The sequence below is a fragment of the Semicossyphus pulcher genome, unplaced genomic scaffold, assembly GCF_022749685.1.
Source record: "Semicossyphus pulcher isolate SPU_LCO1_2020_fin unplaced genomic scaffold, fSemPul1.0.p SCAF_9, whole genome shotgun sequence".
In the NCBI taxonomy this organism is placed as follows: domain Eukaryota; kingdom Metazoa; phylum Chordata; class Actinopteri; order Labriformes; family Labridae; genus Semicossyphus; species Semicossyphus pulcher.
This window is the reverse complement of record NW_027211770.1, coordinates 239,438-259,777: the sequence shown is the minus strand read 5'-3', so window position 1 is coordinate 259,777 and position 20,340 is coordinate 239,438. Positions and strand designations below refer to the sequence as shown.

At 39.0% G+C, this 20,340-nt stretch overlaps 1 protein-coding gene across 1 annotated transcript in view; it reads left to right on the top strand.

The window, feature by feature from the left end:
• Positions 1 to 20,340, top strand: part of LOC138584359 (protein spire homolog 1-like) — a 142,766-nt gene that overhangs the window by 71,824 nt on the left and 50,602 nt on the right. Inside the window, exons 5-7 of the mRNA XM_069656568.1 lie at positions 1,493 to 1,618; positions 10,748 to 10,822; positions 13,223 to 13,387. Coding sequence (XP_069512669.1) covers positions 1,493 to 1,618; positions 10,748 to 10,822; positions 13,223 to 13,387 — 366 coding nt within the window. The remainder of the gene's footprint in view (positions 1 to 1,492; positions 1,619 to 10,747; positions 10,823 to 13,222; positions 13,388 to 20,340) is intronic.

The following is a 20,340-nucleotide window of genomic DNA, read 5'->3' as shown; positions in this document are numbered from 1 at the left end:
TTGGGTGTGAAGGAAGGAGCATTCTGGAATACTGAGTCTTTGTGGTGTTTTAGTACCCTTATCAGGCTCCTCATCTCCAAAGTAGGCCTTTCCTTTGTTTGAGGCACATGATGAGGTCTCAACATCATTATTATTGGTATTATTATTATGATTATTGTTGCTTACAATGTTACAATTTCATTTAGCAGATGCTTTTGTCCAAAGCGTCGTACATCTGAGAGTTGATTCAACACAAGCAACGGTCAAGACAGGAGGAAACAAAGTCAGTAAGTGCCAACAAGCAAGCTTCAAGTGTGATCAGACACTGGTGCTGGCAGTGCACAGGTCATTGTTTTCTTTTTTTTTCTTTTTATAATAGTCAGCATCAGCAGCATCAACAGGGTCAATATAGTTATCATCATCATAATTATCCTAATCAACATCAACCACGTCCTCAATGTCATTATCATCAATAACATCAATATCATTAAGTGCGGAGGTGTTCATGAAAGAGCTGGGTCTTTAGTTTTTTATTAAAGGTGGAAAAGGACTCTGCAGACCGAATGGAGTCTGGTAACTCATTCCACCACCTGGGGACTACTGAGGAGGCTTAAAGCCAGACTGATTTTGGTCCAACAGTGTTAAAACACTGTTCAGTCTGCTACAAGCTGTATCTTCCTTTGGTACAATTTAGCACAGTTCCGATGTTTTTCTTTTCCGTCAACAATTTGGGGTTTTGAGGACACAGAGTTTCAAGCTGCCACTGACAGGAGGAGGAGCTTTTGAACATCATCGCTTTCTTCGTGCCTGTCTCTCTATCCCATTTTCTCGGCCCATCCGGCAGGGCTGTGCTGGCCATCTGGCATACTGGGCATTTTCCTGGTGGGCCGACTCACTTTGGGGGCTGAATATTAAATGTTTTCATTTTGAAAAACAAAAACGTATTGCCAACAACCAGCCCAATAATGAAAGGCAGTTGTACATTGGTTCATTCTCTATAGTGACACAGCACAAGCAGAAAGTCTGGGTTAACAGAATAAGTTCTTATTATCAATGACTTTTAACTCGTGGAAAAAAGATTGCATTGACAAACATTTTTCGTAATTATTTTCATTAACGAAATTAATACTGTACTGTAACAGTTTAAATGGTCCCTGTCAGTGTTTTACTATAATATCTGATGTTTTTTGGATAAGTATTGCTAAATTAATGAGTATGTTGCATTTAACTGCAGAGTTGAGTTTTTTTGTCCCAGCTCTTCCATCTGGTCACAGCTGATGTTCATGAGTCTGGTTATGTTGGAGGTTTCATATTTCAAGATGTTTCTAAATAATAAAACAAAGAGTAATGGTTAGACCTGCTCTATTTGTTAAGTGTCTTGAGATAAATTGTTTGATACAGCGCTATATCAGTCAAACATTATTTAAATAGATCGATGTTTGTCTTTAACCAAATGCATAAAATGCGAACGAAAAAACTCTTATTTCTCTGTGCTTCACTGTCTCCCATTTAGCTGTGCACAAATCATCTACCCAGTCTATCGGATGCTCCCAGTCACTACCAGGCTGTTTGTCGGGCTCTGTACACAGAAACCATGGAGCTGCACACGTTTCTGGAGAAAATCAAGAGTGCCAAAGAAGTAGGTGCTATTTTATCTTGCAATTCATGTGCAGTATTTTGTGATTATGATCATGTAAATCTGGGTGTAAATACTGTTTTTTTACTATTAACTTTTTAAAAAGACATACATTACCCATTAACCAGTATAAAGAGTATTTCTGCTTTTGGGAATAAAAGGTTGAATAAGGAAACGGGCAGAGTATAAAAGTCATATCTGTGTGAGCCATATTGCTTGTTTCAGTAATAAGCCATATATTATTAATAGAGGAATGAGGATGAAAGCATTAAAATAAGCATGGATATAAAAGACCAGGGGTCTCCAACAGGTAGCTCGCAAGCTACTGGTAGCCTGGATTTTAGTAGCTCTCCAAGAGTTTTGCAGACTCTGATGACAAAAAAAGCACCTTGAAAGCCTCTTCCCACTTCAATTCAATCAAATACACAGTTGTCCCACCCCTTCCAATACAAAATAACAGGATAGGCCTATCAGCTGTCAATAAAAAACGTTGATGCTCCTGGCATGTTTGTCAACATCTGAACCTAACCAATCACAGCAATGTTGCAACAACCTCCATCGACAGGTCGATTCAGTTATGCTGTACGCTAGTTGAGCTAAAGTGAGGAGTTCTGTGGTATTAGCAGAACTGTTTAGCCAGATTTATGATGGACAATGAAAGTGGCAACTCCAAGGAAAAGCGGAAAACACACTATTTCCACGGGGAGTGGGAAAGCAAGTTTTTATTCACAAATGTGAAGGCCAAGTGTGTGTGCCTCATCTGTGGTACCCACGTTTCAGTGGACAAAAGAATCAACATGGGGTGCCACCACCAATTACAGCGATGTAATGTAAATAGCTCTTGGCCAGTTTCAGTTTTTCAAGGTTTCTCTCAGATGAAAACAGGTTGGAGACCCCTGTAACCTCCAAAGGGAGGCACCCGGGAGGCATCCGAAACAGAAGCCTGAACCACATTAACTGGCTTCTTTAGATGCGAGGGAGTAGCGGCTCTACTCCCTATCTCTAAGGCTGAGCCCAGACACCCTTCGGAGGAAACTCATTTTGGCCGCTTGTATTCATGATCTCATTCTTTTGGTCACTGCTAAAAGCCAGTGATTATAGGTGAGGGTTGGAACGTAGATTGACTGGTAAATCGAAAGCTTTGCCTTCAGGCCAAGCTCCCTCTTTACCATGACGATCAAGTACAATGCTTGAATTACTGCCGATGCTGCACTGATCCGCCTGTCAATCTCACGATCCATTTTACACTCACTCATGAACAAGAACCCGAGATACTTTAACTACTTTGCTTGAGGCAAAGACTAACTCCTCACCCAGAGGGGGCAATCCACTGTTTTCTGGCAGAGAACCATGGCCTCAGACTTGGAGGTGCTGACTCCCATCCCAACTGCTTCACAATCGGCTGCAAACCACCCTAATGCCTGCTGGAGGTCCCAGTTTGATGAAGCCCACAGGACGACATAATTTGCAAAAAGCAGAGATGAAATCCTGAGGTCCTTAAACTGGAACCCACCCACCCCCCGGTTGTGCCTTGAGCATGGCTGTGCCATGAAAATCACAAACAGAATCAGTGACCAGGGACAACCCTGGCGGAGGCCAACATGCACCGGAAATGATATTAATAGTTGTTGCATTCTGATTCGAGCAGGTCCACAGCAGCAAGGGGTCTGTAGCAACGATCCCCAGGAACCTACAAGAAAAGGGAGCTCAAGAACTCCCGGGAAGATATATGGTTAGTAACGTTAATGGGACAAGAAGATAAATAGTTAATAAGATGCATTATTATAACATAAATGCAGAGAGAGAGAGACACACACACAGAAAAAGCGGCACAGAGATCCCCCGACAGTCTAAGCCTATAGCAGCAAATGGGCTAGTCAAGGCTTGAGTCAGCCCTAACGATAAGCTTTATCAAAGAGGAAAATTTTAAGTCTACTCTTAAAAGTAGAGAGGGTGTCTGCCTCCCGGACCCTGACTGGTAGATTATTCCAGAAGAGGGGGGCCTGATAATTGAAGGCTCTACGTCCCATACTACTCTTGAGACTTTAGGTACCACAAGCAGGCCTGCATCCTGGGAGCACTATCTTCTTGAGGGGCAATATGGCACTAGATATGATGGTGCCTGACCATTAAGAGCTTTGTAAGTAAGAAGAAGGATTTTAAATTCTACTTTAGATTTTACAGGAAGCCAGTGCAGGGAGACTAATGCAGGAGAGATGTCTTGTGTCTGACATTTGCTATGTTGCGAAGATGAAAGAAGGCTGAAAGATATTTGTTTTATGTGGGAGATGAAGGACATATCCTGATCAAATAGAACTCCCAGATTCCTAACAGTAGTGCTGGATGCCAGGCTGATGCCATCTAGGGCAGTTATATCATAAGAGCAAGAATCTCTGAGGTGTTTTGGGCCGAGCACAATAACTTCAGTTTTGTCTGAATTAAGTAGCAGAAAGTTTCTAGTCATCCAGATCTTTATGTCCTTAAGGCATGCTTCTAGTTTAGATAGCTGATTGGTTTCGTCTGGCTTCATTGATAAGTATAATTGAGTATCATCTGCATAACAATGAAAATTAATAGAGTGTTTCCTCATGATTTTACCCAGAGGAAGCATATATAAGGTAAAAAGAATCGGTCCGAGCACAAAGCCTTGTGGAGCTTCATGACTAACTTTGGTGTACATAGAGGACACATCATGAACATTAACAAACTGAGATCGATCTGATAAATAAGATTTAAACCAACTTAATGCAGATCCTGTAATGCCAATTAAATGTTCTAGTCTCTGTAACAGGATGTGATGGTCTATCGTGTCGAAAGCAGCACTAAGATCTAACAGGACGAGTACAGAGAGAAGTCCTCTGTCTGAAGCAGTAAGTAGATCATTTGAAACTCGCGTAAGTGCTGTCTCAGTGTTGTGGTGGACTCTAAAATCAAATCAAATCAAATCAAATTTTATTTGTATAGCGCCAAATCATAACCAGGGTTATCTTGAGACACTTTACAGAAAGAGCAGGTCTAGACCGACTCTTTGTTAACTCTAAATCCTGACTGAAAGTCCTCAAATAAACTGTTGTTATGAAGAAAGTCACATAATTGATTAGCGACTGCTTTCTCAAGGATCTTTGAGATAAAAGGAAGGTTAGATATAGGTCTATAGTTAGCTAAGGTGCCTGAATCTAGGGTAGGCTTTTTAAGTAGTGGCTTAATTACAGCTAGTTTAAAAGACTGGGGTACATAGAAAGTCGATAAAGATATATTGATCATATCTAGTAAAGAAGTGCTAATTGAGGGAAAGACTTCCTTAAGCAGCTTGTTTGGAATCGGGTCTAAAAGACAGGTTGATGGTTTAGACGAAGATATCAGAGAATTTAGCTCAGGAAGGTCAATTGGAGAAAAACAGTCAAGGTAAACATCAGGTTTTTGAGCAGTTTCCAAAGATACATCTGCACCAGTTAACGGCAGGAGTTTACAAATTTTGTCTCTAATCTTTAGTATTTTGTCATTAAAGAAGCTCATGAAATCATCACTGCTGAGGCCTATAGGAATACTTGGCTCAGTGGAGCTGTGACTCTCTGTCAGCCTGGCTACAGTGCTGAAAAGGTACCTAGGATTGTTTTTACGTTCTTTTATGAGAGAGGAGTAGTAGACACCTCGAGCATGCCGTAGGGCCTTCCTGTATTTATTAAGACTATTTTGCCAGAGTAAACGAGACTCTTCTGTTTTGGTGGATCGCCACATTCTTTCAAATTTACGCCACATTTGCTTCAAGTTACGAGTTTCTGAGTCACACCATGGAGCTAGCCTCTGTCGGTTGATAATCTTATTTTTTAAGGGGGCAATCGAATCTAGAGTACTTCTCAGCAAACCTGCAGTACTATCGACAAACTGATCAAGCTGAGAGGGACTAACATTAGCATAAGAGCTTTCTGTAGTAAACAGATGTGGTAAAGAATTAAAAGCAGCTGGAATTGTTTCCTTAAATTTAGCTACAGCCCTATCAGACAAACATCTTGTGAGTACATTTTTGTTAACTGGAGAGTAGTCGGTTAATAGGACATCGAATGTTACTAAATAGTGATCTGATAAAAGAGGATTTTGTGGGAAGACAATTACGTTTTCGGTTTCAAGGCCATAAGCTAGAACAAGGTCGAGGGTGTGGTTAAAGTGGTGAGTAGGCTGGTTTACACTTTGAGTGAAACCAATAGAGTCCAAAAGGGACAAAAAATGCCATGCTAAGACTATCATTATCAACATCTACATGAATATTGAAGTCCCCTACAATAATTTGGATTATTTTATCTGAACTCAGGACTAAATCTGATAAAAACTCTGAGAATTCAGTTAGAAAAGCAGAGTATGCGCCAGGTATACTATCACAAATAAAACAGGCTGTAAAGTTTTACAGGCTGGGTGTGAAAAACTCAGAACAAGGCTTTCAAAAGAGCTGAAACTAAGTTTTGGTCTAGGGTTGATTAGAAGACTAGAACTGAAAATAGCTGCCACTCCACCACCTCGACCAGTGTCTCGGGGAATATGTGTATTAAGATGACTGGGAGGAGTGGATTCATTTAAGCTGACATATTCTTCCTGACACAGCCAAGTCTCAGTTAAAGAGAGTAAATCAATATGATAATCTGATATTAGATCGTTCACTAATAGAGCTTTAGATGACAGGGATCTGATATTTAACAGACCACATTTAATTCTCATATTTTTTGGTATAACTTCGGTTGTTGTTTTAATTTGTATTAAATTTTTTTGATTTACTCCTTTTTTTATTTAAGTTTGAATTAACTGTAATAAAAGGCCTGGGTCAGGGGGCAGACACAGTCTCTATAACATTAACATTGTGGCTGGGAAACTGCTCACAGGGAAGCTCAGAGAAGTGTGTAGGACTACAGCTCTGCCTCCTGGTCTCAACTCTGGTTTGTCAGGTTTTACGACTAACAAACTTAGCCATGTTACGAGACAAAAGAGCTGCACCATCCAAAGTGGGATGAATGCCATCTCTTCCAATCAGACCAGGCTTTCCCCAGAATGTCTGCCAGTTATCTATGAAGCCCACATCGCTAACATTAATTATGTTAGCTTAGCATAACATTACTTTAATTACATTTCAATCGCATAAGAGAATCAGTCACTTTAGTCCTTATATTCTTTGCAGAAAAGATGTCTCTGCATGTGAGTTCCTTATCTTCTCTGGAATGTGAGAAGGGTCTTAAACTTGGGGCATGGTTGGTACATAAAATGACTGCTGGTAGCTGTTAGGGACCAGGCAGTAAGGCACAAGACAGCAGGAGTTTTGAGAAAACTTTGTGTTTTTATTTTACCCAAAAAGAACATAAAATGTACAACCAAAATTATAACAACTAGGCCTATAAAAGAGGTCAACGTAATATCACTTTACTTAAGCTGAGAAGAACTAAAGTGTGAACATAACAAACAGACCTTCCATAATGAGATAACCAGGGAACATATATAGGGGTTTGACCAAACCAACTCAAACACAAGGGGTAAACAAAATGGACACTAAGTGAAACTTAATACAAAGCTAAACCAACAAAACCCAAATCCCCCCCCATTACATCAGAGCATTTGGTTTCTTCCAATGAGCTGGCTCCAGCGTAAGAGAGTTCACAACCCTTGGCCCAACTTTTGCTCCAACCAGGAAGTGCCATCCCCCAACAGTCAGGTACCTCAAATACAAAGAAAAGATGATTAGTATAACAGAAATGTGTGTCTAATCATACAGTGTAAAAATGTGCGCACTAAATTTAAACAATTTAAGCTCAAATGCAAAAATAAACTAATACCAAACCAAACTAAGCGTATAAATTGTTTGTGTGGTTAACTACAAAATAAAAATGAGCATGTTCTGTTAGAAAACCAATGAGGTGAGAGTGTAGGTGAAGGCGAGGGTGATATTACCCTTGTGTCGCTGTGGCCATCACAGTAGCATTCTTGTTATAGACTCGGCATGTGCCTGATCCAATGATCGGAATACTTTGTGAAAAGATACAGAATTAGGGTCAATTTTGGAGACTGAACCTTTCTTGCTGTACAGCCTCCTAGGAGCTTCCTTTACCGGTTACCCAGCAAATCACCCCTCCTCACCCAAGGACCAAGGTCTTTCCACTGCATGCGGTTGCATACATTTAGATGAAAATCAATCAATCAATCAAATTGTATTTGTATAAAGCCAACTCCCAACCAATATTGTTGTTGTTGTTGATGTTGATGAGCTAAGGTGTGATTTAGCAGTTTTTAATAGGAAATCATTATTGTTTGCCAGTGTTGGGGGTCAAGTTACAAAGTAATGCAACAGAGTACTCAGATAACTTTTGTTGTAACGAGTAACATAGCATGTTGCTTTTTAAGTCAAGCAATCCATTACTTAGTTACTTTTTCATCAAAAGTAATCAGTTACTGAAAAAAAGCCATATTTTCCTTTTCCGTTTTTCGCCACAAAGAAAGAAAATCCCTGAAGCACTTTTTCTGTTTCTCAACTTCTTCTTGGCAGGTAGCTGTGTACAAGCGGAAGGTCAACACAGCTGTGTCAGGGTGCATACATTGCTAGCTAACTCAACGAGGGAGATGGCAGAGAGGACAGCATTTACTTGGTGTAAATATTCCCATATTTTGAATTTTGGGGCTAAAAGGACAAAAGCAACATCATGGTGAAATGTAAGTTGTGTCTGGAGGTGCTTGTCTGCTGTGAAGACCTCACCTTCATAAGTAGTATCTGCAGCTACTATCTGCAGCTCTGCAACACTGGTGGGAAAAGCCTGTGTTGTATCTTTGAAACAGCTGTGCCTAATACTTTATGCCTCTGCCCAGTTAACTGTCGGATTGTTAGCATAATAATGACCTGTAAAGGTTAATTTTGTGTATGTCATTCCTGTCTGTGTCTGTCATAATTAGGCTATGGAGATACAGATATTGGACTGCTAACTAGGCTGCAATGACAGTAGAGTCAATTCATTCAAAGGTAGATTTGCAGCAGGCTACACATCATCCTGACAATATAACTTACATGTGTCGCAAAGGGGTAATTTTTTTTGGTTTTGATAACACAAAAATAAAGAGTTACTTTTCTCAGTAGGTAACGCAGTAACATAACAAGTTATTTTTTATAGCCAGTAATCTTGTAACGTAACGTAAAAGTAACGTTACCTCAGGGCGGCTGTGGTGGTAGAGTCGGTCGTCTTTCAATGAAAAGGTTGGAGGTTCATCCCCATGTCGAAGTGTCCTTGGGCTAAACACTGAACCCCAAATTGCTCCCGGTGGCATAGCCAATGGGTATGAATGTGATATCTGATTGACAGTTGGGCACTTTACGTAGCAGCCTGTGCCATCAGTGTGTGAATGTATGTGTAAATGGGTTAATGTGATATGTAGTGTAAAAGCAGCTCTGAGTGGTCGTAAAGACTAGAAAAGCGCTAATCAGTACAGTCCATTTAACATCTAACACTGTTGTTTGCAGGTAATGTGTTCAGTAATTGCCATTCATACACATACATCTGGTGAGTTTTAAAATCTGCACATAATGTCTCATCTCAGATTCTCATTTCTGTTCTGGAGTCACTGTCCAGTTAATCTAATGGATGGGAAGAGTGTGGTCCAATAAGCATGAAAAAAGAGCAGTATAAGGGTCTTAAATAGGAAGCCTGCTGCTCCAACAGTTTTGGTTTATCTGCCACTCAATTCTCTGCTTCTTCTTAGAAATCAACATTCTCTCCTGCAGTGCTTAAAGTTGGAGTAGGCAGGTGTTTGAAACCCTCATTGTTAGCATACATTTGATATGTGAAAATGTTCAGCTTTTCTTCTTGTTTAAGCCCAGCTTCTCCAAAACTAATAGCTAAACAAATCTTTTGTTCATCATTCAATAAAAATTCAAACACATTTGACTCACCCAAATGTCGTGCGGATGTGTGAGTTTTGGCTGCTGTCTCATCAGTCACTAGCGTCTGCTCTGCCTCATTCCAGAGTCAATGTGCAGGTTGACAAGTTTTCTGCCTCATACCTTCTTTTTATCTGGGCAGTCATTTTCAAATTTCCTTTCTCATTACAGTTGTGACACACCTCATGGATCGTTTTTGGATTGGAAGTTTCTGCTTCTTCCTTCCTTGTTGGCATAGAGATTCATTTTATCCGTCATTTCAGAAACAGTTTTTCCATATTGCAGGTGTTGTGGGGACTATGCGGATGTTTGAGTTGGTTGGGCAGGGGTTGAGGCCTTGAATAGTAACAGAGTTGTGCCCTGCTTCTGGAGGCAAACAGGCCCCTTTGATGCCCCCCTTTAGCACTGCACCTGCCACAGAACTGCGGTGTGAGGAGTCGGGTATAAAGGCTGTGACGGTCTCTGTAGCCCCCCTGCTACAGTTGTACAGCAGGATTGTAGGGAGGTGGTGGAACAGCAGAGCCCAAATCATGATAAGTGCTTTTCTTCATCATCACTGGCTCTGCATGAAGCCTAGACAAAGAAGGATACAATGTATTAGTTTTTTGTCAGAAAATGGATTTGAGTGAGTGCCACATTGCAGAAGTCAGCCTGGAAAATGTTTCTTTTTCCTACCCTTCAAACTCAAAAGATTGCTCTTTGAGCTGTGATAATTAATGGGGACTAAACCCCTGGTGTCAGCTGAGAAAAAAAAAGAGCCATGTGTAAATCTGTTCTCTCGGTTTACAAATCCTTGTGCATGTTTTATAATCCGTGCCTACAGATTCATAATCCATGCCATGCCTGCTGATTTGCAATCTGTGGGCGCAGATTTTTAAACTGTGGGCACGGATTGCTGGCAGTTTAGGCCTCTGCAAATTCCTCTTTAGAAAATATTGAATAAGCAAATATCTAACCTTAGCAAAAATTGAAGTTGAAATGTTAATCTTTCATTCATAGACAGAGCAGTTATGTTAGGGGTCACCATTTTTAAATGCTCCCATTAGCTGCCTGTAAGTGTTAAATTGAAACCGAAAGGCAAAGCGTCTGCTTTGCAAAGCAGGTTCTTCTTAAACAGCTAAGACTTTGTTGGCCCACATTTACCTTCCCCTAATCCGCTTCTTTATTTCATGATGTCTTTCACTGTCTTTCCAGTTTATATTTTAGCCTTGTCTATTTCTTTCTTTCCCCAGAACCTTCGTAAGATGGAGGAAAATTCATCAGATGACTCTGGTCCAGACCTAAATGAGCTACAAAATGCTGATTGGGTAGGCAACTGGACTCTGACCTCCATCAAAAACTGATTATTTCAGCTGATAAATTATCTAGAGCAGTAACTCATTGGAAGTACAGGGGGTAAAATCACACCGTTTTGTTACCGAATCAGAGATTCTCCGTCACTGCTTGTTTACATGAAAAATTGTTCATGAATGCATATTACATTTTTAATAGGTAGTACATAAAAATATCTCTGGTTGAGATGCATGGAACAAAACTGCTAAATTATAGAATATCTAAAATTAATACTAATATTAAGCAAACCGATAAATAAATAAAAGGAATACAATAATAAAAGTATCATTCTTAATTAAAAAGTCTGTCAAGAAATATAAAACCTACATTAAAGCCTGCATTAGTAATCTGTTTGCAGAGTGGATAAACGATTTTGAATCGTGGTTAGTTTGACATGCAGCTAAAACATAATGAAGTCCTGATGGCAACAGCGAAAAATCACTTTGAAGAATATGTCAAAAGGGATCTTAAGTATTTGCAGCCTTCTGGGGGATCTGCTTCTTACTAAATTAATTTAGAACTCTGTGTTTCTCGCCTATAATCTTCAAAATATTTTTACAATCAATGGACAATTTCTGTCTTTTACTGTTGGGCTGTGAAACCAGGGCCTAGTTGTTAAAAAAAACAGGTCCTGGTTGCAATCCACTTTTCTCTAGCTAGAATCAGGTAGTCCATCCGTTTTCCAAAAACAATGGATATGATCCACCTTATCCACATACAGACTTTTAAGGATTACCCAATTCGATATCTTTAATTCGATCAGATTACCTTTGAAGAACCAGGGCCCAGTTGTTCAAAGGTAATCTGATAGGATTAAAGCTATCGGATAGGATGAAATCTTGAAAGCGGGTTGTTCAAAAGAAAAAAGTATTATGTAATAGGATAACATTAGGTTATCCAATCTTGGCTTTTATCCGGATAAAGCCTTGCAAAAGTTTGGGTTGTTCAAAACTTTTGAGGAGGATTGGGATAACTTTAATCCAAAAAAACTCAGGATTATCCTAATCTAAGCAAAAGGGTGGATTCATACTGCATCACAGTGACCAAATGTAATAACACTTTTAAATAGATAAAAAAAAACACAATTTTTACAATGATTTTAATACTTTAGACATTTTTTATATATATATTTTGCTCTTGAAATTGCTGAATCTCTATCCTGACAAAGTTGATGAGGGGAACTTTAGGGTTGTGAAAAAAATAAAGGATTTCGTCTACATAAAATATTTCACCAAATAGTTGTTAATGTCAAACATAAAATATTAAAATAAAAGCAGCTGTGAGGAACTTTTATTTTTGTGGATGTTGGCGCCCCCTATGGACAAAGTATTTGGTATGAAGTGTCCCTTATAGAACACTAGTAATCTGGATTTTTAATTAACTCTGTATTGTATTAACTCTCAGATGTATGTTGCTTTGGACAAAAGCGTCTGCTAAATGTAAATTGTAACACTGTAACATTGTAATATGTATGATGCACTCATGACCTACATCTCTCTTCCGTCGAGTCCAAGAAGTTGTCATTACACAAAGAAATAAAATCACAGAGAGCATTCCAGGGTCTGATTCTCTACCTCTGAGGAGGGACAGCAAAGCAGTATAATCTGAAAATCTGCTACTCTTCGATGCTCCTACATACATCAGTGTCCATGATAAAGAGAAGGGGCAAAAGAACGCACCCATGGGGGGAACCTGTGGACGAGTTTATAGAGTCTGACAAATGACAATTTACACACACTCTTTGCTTTCTGTCAGTCAAGACATCCTTGATCTACAGTACAAGCTGATGAGGCCAATTAAAATCACAGAGCAACCATTCTATTAAAAGTTGGGCTGCATCCCACTCAATGCTTGATGAGAAGTCAGCAAACGAGAGCATTGCATGAGGGGGCAGCTGTGGTCGAGTCGGTCGTCTCTCAATCGGAAAGTTGGGGGATCAATCAGCTTTGAGTGGTCGGAAGACTAGAAAAGTGTTCCCTGCCTGGTAAGCATATTGCATTGGTTCAAGTTCATTTTTCATAATTTTTTTCACAAAGTTTGTTCAAAGAGTCTAAAATAGTTTATGGATTTATGGAATTTGCTATGGATTGGTGTAATTAGGGACAAGAACCACTGTGGAAGTTTTTTACGTAGCAGGGATATGGTCACAGTCCATTAACATCTTGAAGATATCGTGGAGGACACTGCTAAGCTGGTCAGCACAGTATTGATCTAGACCGGCAGCCTTCCTCATGTTTTTTGAGGACGTTTTTTGGAAAAGTCGTGTTTTTCAAAGCGGCAGAAAAAGTGATTACAAATATTTTTGAGGTCTACAGAGAGATCAGAGAATGGATGATTGTTCCCCTTTCCCATTGTGTCCTTTTCTATTTTGTCAGGCTCGATTCTGGGTTCAGGTGATGAGGGACCTGCGTGAGGGAGTAAAGCTGAAGAAGGTCCAGGAGCGACAATACAACCCCCTGCCCATCGAGTACCAGCTCACACCCTATGAGATGCTCATGGATGACATTAGGTCCAAACGCTACAAACTGCGCAAAGTCATGGTCAGTGCCACACTTAAACTTCACATAGAAATCTGTGTCACATGTGTAGCACCTCTGGTACTCAACCAATGGGAATTATAGACAGGCTATCATCTACCTCGATTCGATGAGCACTTTTCCCTAAATAAATAACAGTTAGCCACATTGCTTTCACGATCGTCCACAGTCTCTCTGGGCCATCACTGAATCTTCCAAATTGTATTGTCTTTCAATAGAACTAGATACAAAAACCAACACAACACAAATAGTGCAGGATAAGTTAATTTGATCACTCTATTCTGTTCTTTCTTTTTCTGGCAAGAGCAGCAGCACCAAGATCGAAAAGTGACTGAAAGCATACCACGGCATGTGCCCCTGCGTGTGCCGCTAGTTCAGTGGCATGTGCCATTACCGATGGCATGCCACTAGGGGGCCAGTGGCATGTTTCAATTGCTAGACTGGTATGCTACTCCCCTCAGAATTATGCCACTAGTCTTCCAACGATGTGCCGCCTATGTTCGATGATGCATATGAAAATTTATAACAGTGATCTTGCTTAACAACATTTACTGCAGTAAATGTATACATTTTTTTGTCATTACTGACAATGCATGTGCACCATGTAGATAAAGGAGTGCATATGTTTCTCTCATCTGTCTTTCATGTGTATTGAAAGTATGGTTCATTACTACCTCTGTGATGACAAAAAAGGGATTTCATGTCCTCTATGATGTAACCAGTAAGCTCGTAGCCAAGCTTATCTCAGCTAACAAGGTCATTGATAGCCTAGCCACCATAGCCAGTCAGAGTTATCGATAGCAGAAAGAACACAATCCCACATCACATAGAAACCTGGCATAATGACTGCTACAGACATTGGGCTGCATGTATCGATTACACCTGATGTAATTTTAATGTAAGATCTGGATCAGGAGTGCCATGTCGGTAAAGAATGGCATGCCACATGTCGGTAGAGAACGGCATTCCGCTGGATCAGAAGCGGCATGTCGGTGGAGAACGGCAGCATGTTGCTCCCTTGCATTACAGCTACATCAATTGTAGACTGGGTTAAGGCTGATTTGTTGTTGGACAAGACAGCACACAGTTGTCGTTAGCTAGCATCTAATGTTTACCAAATGTGGCGCTTGGATAAGGCGCTTGGTACAATTGGAAAGTAACTAGTGTAAACCCAGCCCTGTCTTTTTACACGAGTTTTACCTTAATAAAGGCCATATTCAATGAACAGGCAACTGTAAAAAAAATATATTAATATACGTAAATAAAATATATACATTAATCACTCTTTACTTTACCTGTGTTACAGGTTTCAGGGGTTTGTCTTATCAGAAAACGAAACGTTAGAAACAGGACCTTAATTAACATATGGCGAAAACAACCATCTGAGCAGAGTTAGAGAGACGGAGAAAGAGAGAGAGACAGCATAGTTACGTCCGTAACTTATTGTTATTTATTTATGCGATGCATTTCGGTTCCAGAACAGTTGATCAGAGTTAGTTCAATCAACTGCGTGCACGCTGACTGTAAAAAGCCAGCATTGATGGAGCCCCGACACCACGATTCACCATGGCAACGGTACTCAAAAAGAGGTCCTCCTACGTCACACCAGTGGAGCTCGAAATCCTCATGCGGACGTTCAGCGAATACGAGCATGTTTTTAGAAAAATAAAGTAACACGGCTGCAGCTGCAAAAGAGAGAGAAGCGGCGTGGGAAGAAACTGCTGTAAATCTGCAAGTTTGAACTGGTCTATTTATTTAATACTTAATCACGACCGGAAGCTAAAATGTATATTAATTTAGGAGCAATGCAGCGGGAGAAAAAAATATACATGGAAGCACTTCAATCATATTTTAAATATTAAACGAATGAAATATCATTCAGTGGCTGTTTTAATGTGCATTAGCTTTATCCCTAACATGATGCTGACTTCACATACATTATAATTTATGTTGATTAAACTGAATGCGTTAGTTTAAATAAATAAAAAAAATCCAATAACTTAAGGTGTCTTATTTGAGTGCTCTCGGCAGTGGTGGTGGAAAATCTAAAAATGATGACTTTGACACAGATTTGTCTTTTGATTTTTTTTATCATAATTATAAAAGACTTTTGCAATGCGGTCAGCTTAAATTACCTCCCTTTGTGAAACGGAAAACTCAGTTTCCCTCATTTCAGTGTTAACAGAATCAGAGTTTTCAATAAACCTGCTTTGTGAAACGGACCCCAGGTTTGAATGGGCATAGATTTGATTGGAGATTGGCACTAAGGCCTTTGCCATCAGTGTGTGAATGGGTGAATGTGACGTGAAGTGCAAAAGCAGCTTTGAGTGGTTGTAAAACTAGGAAGTCCATTTACCATTTATTTGTAAACATGCATTTATTGATTTTCAGATTTCCCAAACATGACATGGTAACAAGACATATAGTAGTCAAACCACCCTCCCCACCCCACCTAAACAGACTGTACAAACATACATAGACTCCAAATAAACATTGACAAAGTATACAACCACTGTGCAAAACAAGGCAAAACAAAAACAAGACATGACACATCTCAGCGGGGCCTGTTGTTCAGGGCCGCTATCACTGCAGGAATCAGGCTTTTCCCAAACCAAGCTTTCCTGCACCTTAAAGTCCAGTACCTGGTCCTTGAGGGCAGCGGGGTGAGGTGGTCATAAAGTGGATGTGTAATGTCCTGTTCTATTGTCTTTTCAATGCGTGTAATGGCCCTGTTATTGCAGTTTGTGAGGTTGGGTGTGGGTAAACCAATGATTTTTGCAGCAGTGTTGGTGATGCGTGTTAATTTAGTCCGGTTTCTAGCAGAGAGCATGTTGTAAAAGCAGGTGGAGCGGTACAGTAAAATGGGTTGGATGATGGTTTTGTACAGCAACAGAAGGAGATGTGGAGCAACAAAGAGTCCTCTGAGTTTGCGGATGACTGAAAGTCTCTGGTGACTATGTTTGTAAATGTCTGTGATATGGTGGTCAAAGGTAAGTTTATGGTCCAGTGTCACTCCAAGGTATTTAAAACTGTCTACTGTTTCCACTGTTTCGTTGTTGATGGTGATGGGGTGCTGGGTGGTGAGTGGGCTGATTATTTATTCTTTTGTTTTGGTGACGTTGAGGTAGAGGTAGTTGCTGTAACACCATTGAGTGAAGTGTATGAATGTGTTGTGGTAGTCCAGGATGGAGTTGTCGTCTGTGAGGAAAGCGAGGATGGCTGTATCGTCTGAGTATTTGATGTAGGTGGTCCTGGCAGATGGGCTTATGCAGTCGTTGATGTAGAGTGTGTACAGGAAAGGACTCAGCACACAGCTTTGTGGGGCTCCAGTGTTGGTGGTGAGTGCTGGTGATGTAGTTGAGCCTACCCATACAGTTTGTAGTCTGTTGCTCTAAAGTTATGGATGAGGTGGATCAGCCAGAGACCAACAGAAGGACTTTTTACGTCTTTCCAGCAGAGAGAGACTAGGCGCCTTGCCTGTAACAAGCATAGACCAGTCATTTTTTTCTCCTTGCTGTTTAACATAATCTTTTGGGTACACATTAAGAATACAAAGTTTTGGGCAACCAGGCAACTGATTTAAGCTGATTCAAGAAATACATTTAATAATTTAATTCCAGAACTTCTGAATCTCGGGACAACTCCATAAGCAGTGAAAAAAGTGCCTTTTTCTTCATTGCATTTAACAAAAGATATCTGGAAAATTTTGATTAATCTTATTTAGTCTAGATGGATTGATATTAGTCCGTATAATCCAGTTTGAGATGAGTATTTATTGTAAGGAGTTGGGCTTTTGTGCATGCTTCACTCCACTCCTTCTCTGAGATATCTTCTTGGTTTTTTACCATTATGTTATAGAGTAAGGAAATTTGACCCCTGCCAGAGCATTTACTGATACATTTTCTAGTATGGAAAAAGGAGGTTGTATATCAGAGTTTGTCTGTGTATAAATTAAGCTCCTCACCTGTAAATATTTCAAAAAGTGTTTTTGAGATATGCCATATATTTTTTAAGTTCTTCAAATGACAACAGTTTGTTCTTATCATATAGATTCATAATTTTATAGATGCCCTTTGATGCCCACATTTTAAAGCCACGGTCCTCATCATTTGCCCATTTTGGTTGACCCAGAAACGATTGTACTTCATGTCAGACATTAATTGTGTTTCTAACAAAGTGGTTTTTCTGAGCTTCTTTAGTTTTTTGACAGGTGCAGAGTACAAATAAGTATCGAGCGGAAAGCCATGGTAAGTAAGGCTCAGGCAAGAACCAGTACATTGCTGCCCTAAGCTGAGCAGTCAAAACGTATTATTGTAAATTGGGTAATTTTAATCCGCGTCTCTCATATGGTGAATAAAGAAGTGAAAGTCGCAGTCTTGACCTTCTGTTGTTCCAAATAAACTCTGTAAATAACCACTTCATATTTGAAAAGAACTGTGCAGGTGGGGATAGAGGGACAGACTAAAATACATATAGAAACTTTGGCAATATACTCACCTTGATCACATTTATACATCCTATAAGAAAGATTGGTATTGAGTTATTATACCAGTTATTCATAGATTCAGTTACTGTGATCAAAGCCCTTGACAGCTGGAGTGACATTGATACCAAGATATTTGAATCTGTCAACCGCATTGTCAAAAGGATTATAAACAACTGGATTAAATCTCTCCTGCTCATTCAAAAACATAATAGAGGACTTTGTCTTGTTGACTTTAAAGTCGAGGTGAAATTAAAAATGTCGTTTTAATCCTTTTAGATCACATCCTCGGTAATATTGTGCATCTATTTGACAATATAGGCCAAACAAAATACAGAAAATCAATTTCTTTGTATTCTTATATCAAAATTCGATCATTTTTTCTTCCTGTAAAAAAAAATATCCTGTGTGCTTACGTAAGCTAGAACCAACCATTTCAACCAATCAATCTGCAACATTTAACGGCAGAGCACCAAGAACGCTCGGTCAGTTAGCTAGCTACTGCGCTGTGGAGAACGTCTGTCTACGCCCATTTGAATAAATTAATGAATGAATGAATGAATGAAGGCTTTATTTCGAACACGTGAGAATAATACAAAAAGAAAAAAAGAAGAGCAACAAAAGAAAAAAGAACAAAAGAAAATACTTAAAAACAATTGAAAACAACTAAACAATATTAACATGTTCGAAAAGGAGTAGGAAGAAGCCTCCGCTTATTTAATCCTACCCCTTCTCCACACGTAACTAATTAGTAATTAGTTTACTCTGCATCCCTATCAAAAAACTCACAAACACAACTAACTAACCATATTTGTCTGTGCTAACAATAGAAGATAAATAGAATAAATAAACAAGTAAATAAACAATATGTGAGGACCATAGGACTCTTCTTGATTGAGATTGATCAAGAAGAGTCCTGTGATTGAAACATAAATACATACTGCTACATACATACAACCATACATACACACACCTCATGTCTCCTCTTCCCTGTATCTTGCAAAAATCATTTGTTTATATTTATTTTTAAACTGGTTGATGCTTGGACATTGTTTCAGATCCACACTCAGTCTGTTCCATAGTCTTACTCCATTATTGGTTATACAGAATTTTTTCATTGTTGTTCGACATCTATGTATTTTCAAATTTAATTGTTCCCGTAAATCATACCTTCCCTCTCTTTCATGAAACATTTTCTGTAGGTGATTTGGTTATAAATTGTTCCTGGCTTTGAACAGGAATTGTGCGTTATGGAATTCTAGGATGTCATATAATTTTAATACTTTAGACTTTATGAATAATGGATTGGTGTGTTCAAGATAACTGGCTTTAAGAATGATTCTGATTACTCTTTTTTGCAGTATGAATAGTGGCTCCAATGAACTTTTATATGTATTGCCCCACACCTCTGTGCAATAATTTAAGTACGGTAAGACCTAACAGAACAGAATGTGGAGTGATTGGTTATCTAAAAAGTGCCTTGCTTTAGCCATTACAGAAATGCTTCTAGATATTTTAGTGCAGATGTATTTAATGTGAAACTTCCAGCAAATTTTGTCGTTTATAATCACCCCAAGAAATTTAATTTTGTTTACTCTTTCTATGTCAACCCCCTCTATCTGTACCTGTGCTTGATGATTTATTTTTCTGTTACCAAATATCATAATTTTTCTCTTGCCTAGATTTAGTGATAGCTTGTTCTTGTCAAACCAATATTTTATTTTGATTAATTCTGAAGTGATATTGTTCAAAAGTTGCTGTAAATTCTGACCTGAACCAAATATGTTTGTATCATCAGCAAATAAGATGAATTTGAGTGTCTGTGATATATTACATAGGTCATTGATGTAGATGATGAATAGTTTAGGACCCAACACTGATCCCTGTAGAACACCACACACAATGTCCAAGCATCTCGACTGGTAATCTCCCATTTTCACAAATTGCTTCCTGTTTTGTAGATAACTTCTCACCCATTCTAGTGCCAGTCCCCTAATCCAATATTGTTCTAATTTATTGATTAATATTTCATGATTTACTGTATCAAATGCTTTTTTTAGATCAAACACCCCAACAGCATATTTCTTTTCATCTATGGAATTTGTGGTTTATTCTCTTAGTTCAATCAGTGAGTAAGCAATGCTTCTCTATGAAATTGTCTAATCTGTTATTGAAAACTTTTTCCAGAATTTTTGAGAACTGTGGGAGAAGAGAAACAGGTCTGTAATTAGTGAAATGGTGTTTGTCTCCAGTTTTGTATAGAGGAACAACTTTAGCTATTTTCATGTTATTGGGAAATTGACCGGTTTGTAATGATAAATTAAAGATGTGCGTTAATGGTTTGGAAATCCCATGAATTACTTTTTTCACTATTTTCATATCAATTTTATTGTAATCAGTGGATGTCTTGTTTTTGCAATCATTGACAACATCTACAATCTCAATTTCTGCTACAGGCTTAAGAAACATTGTC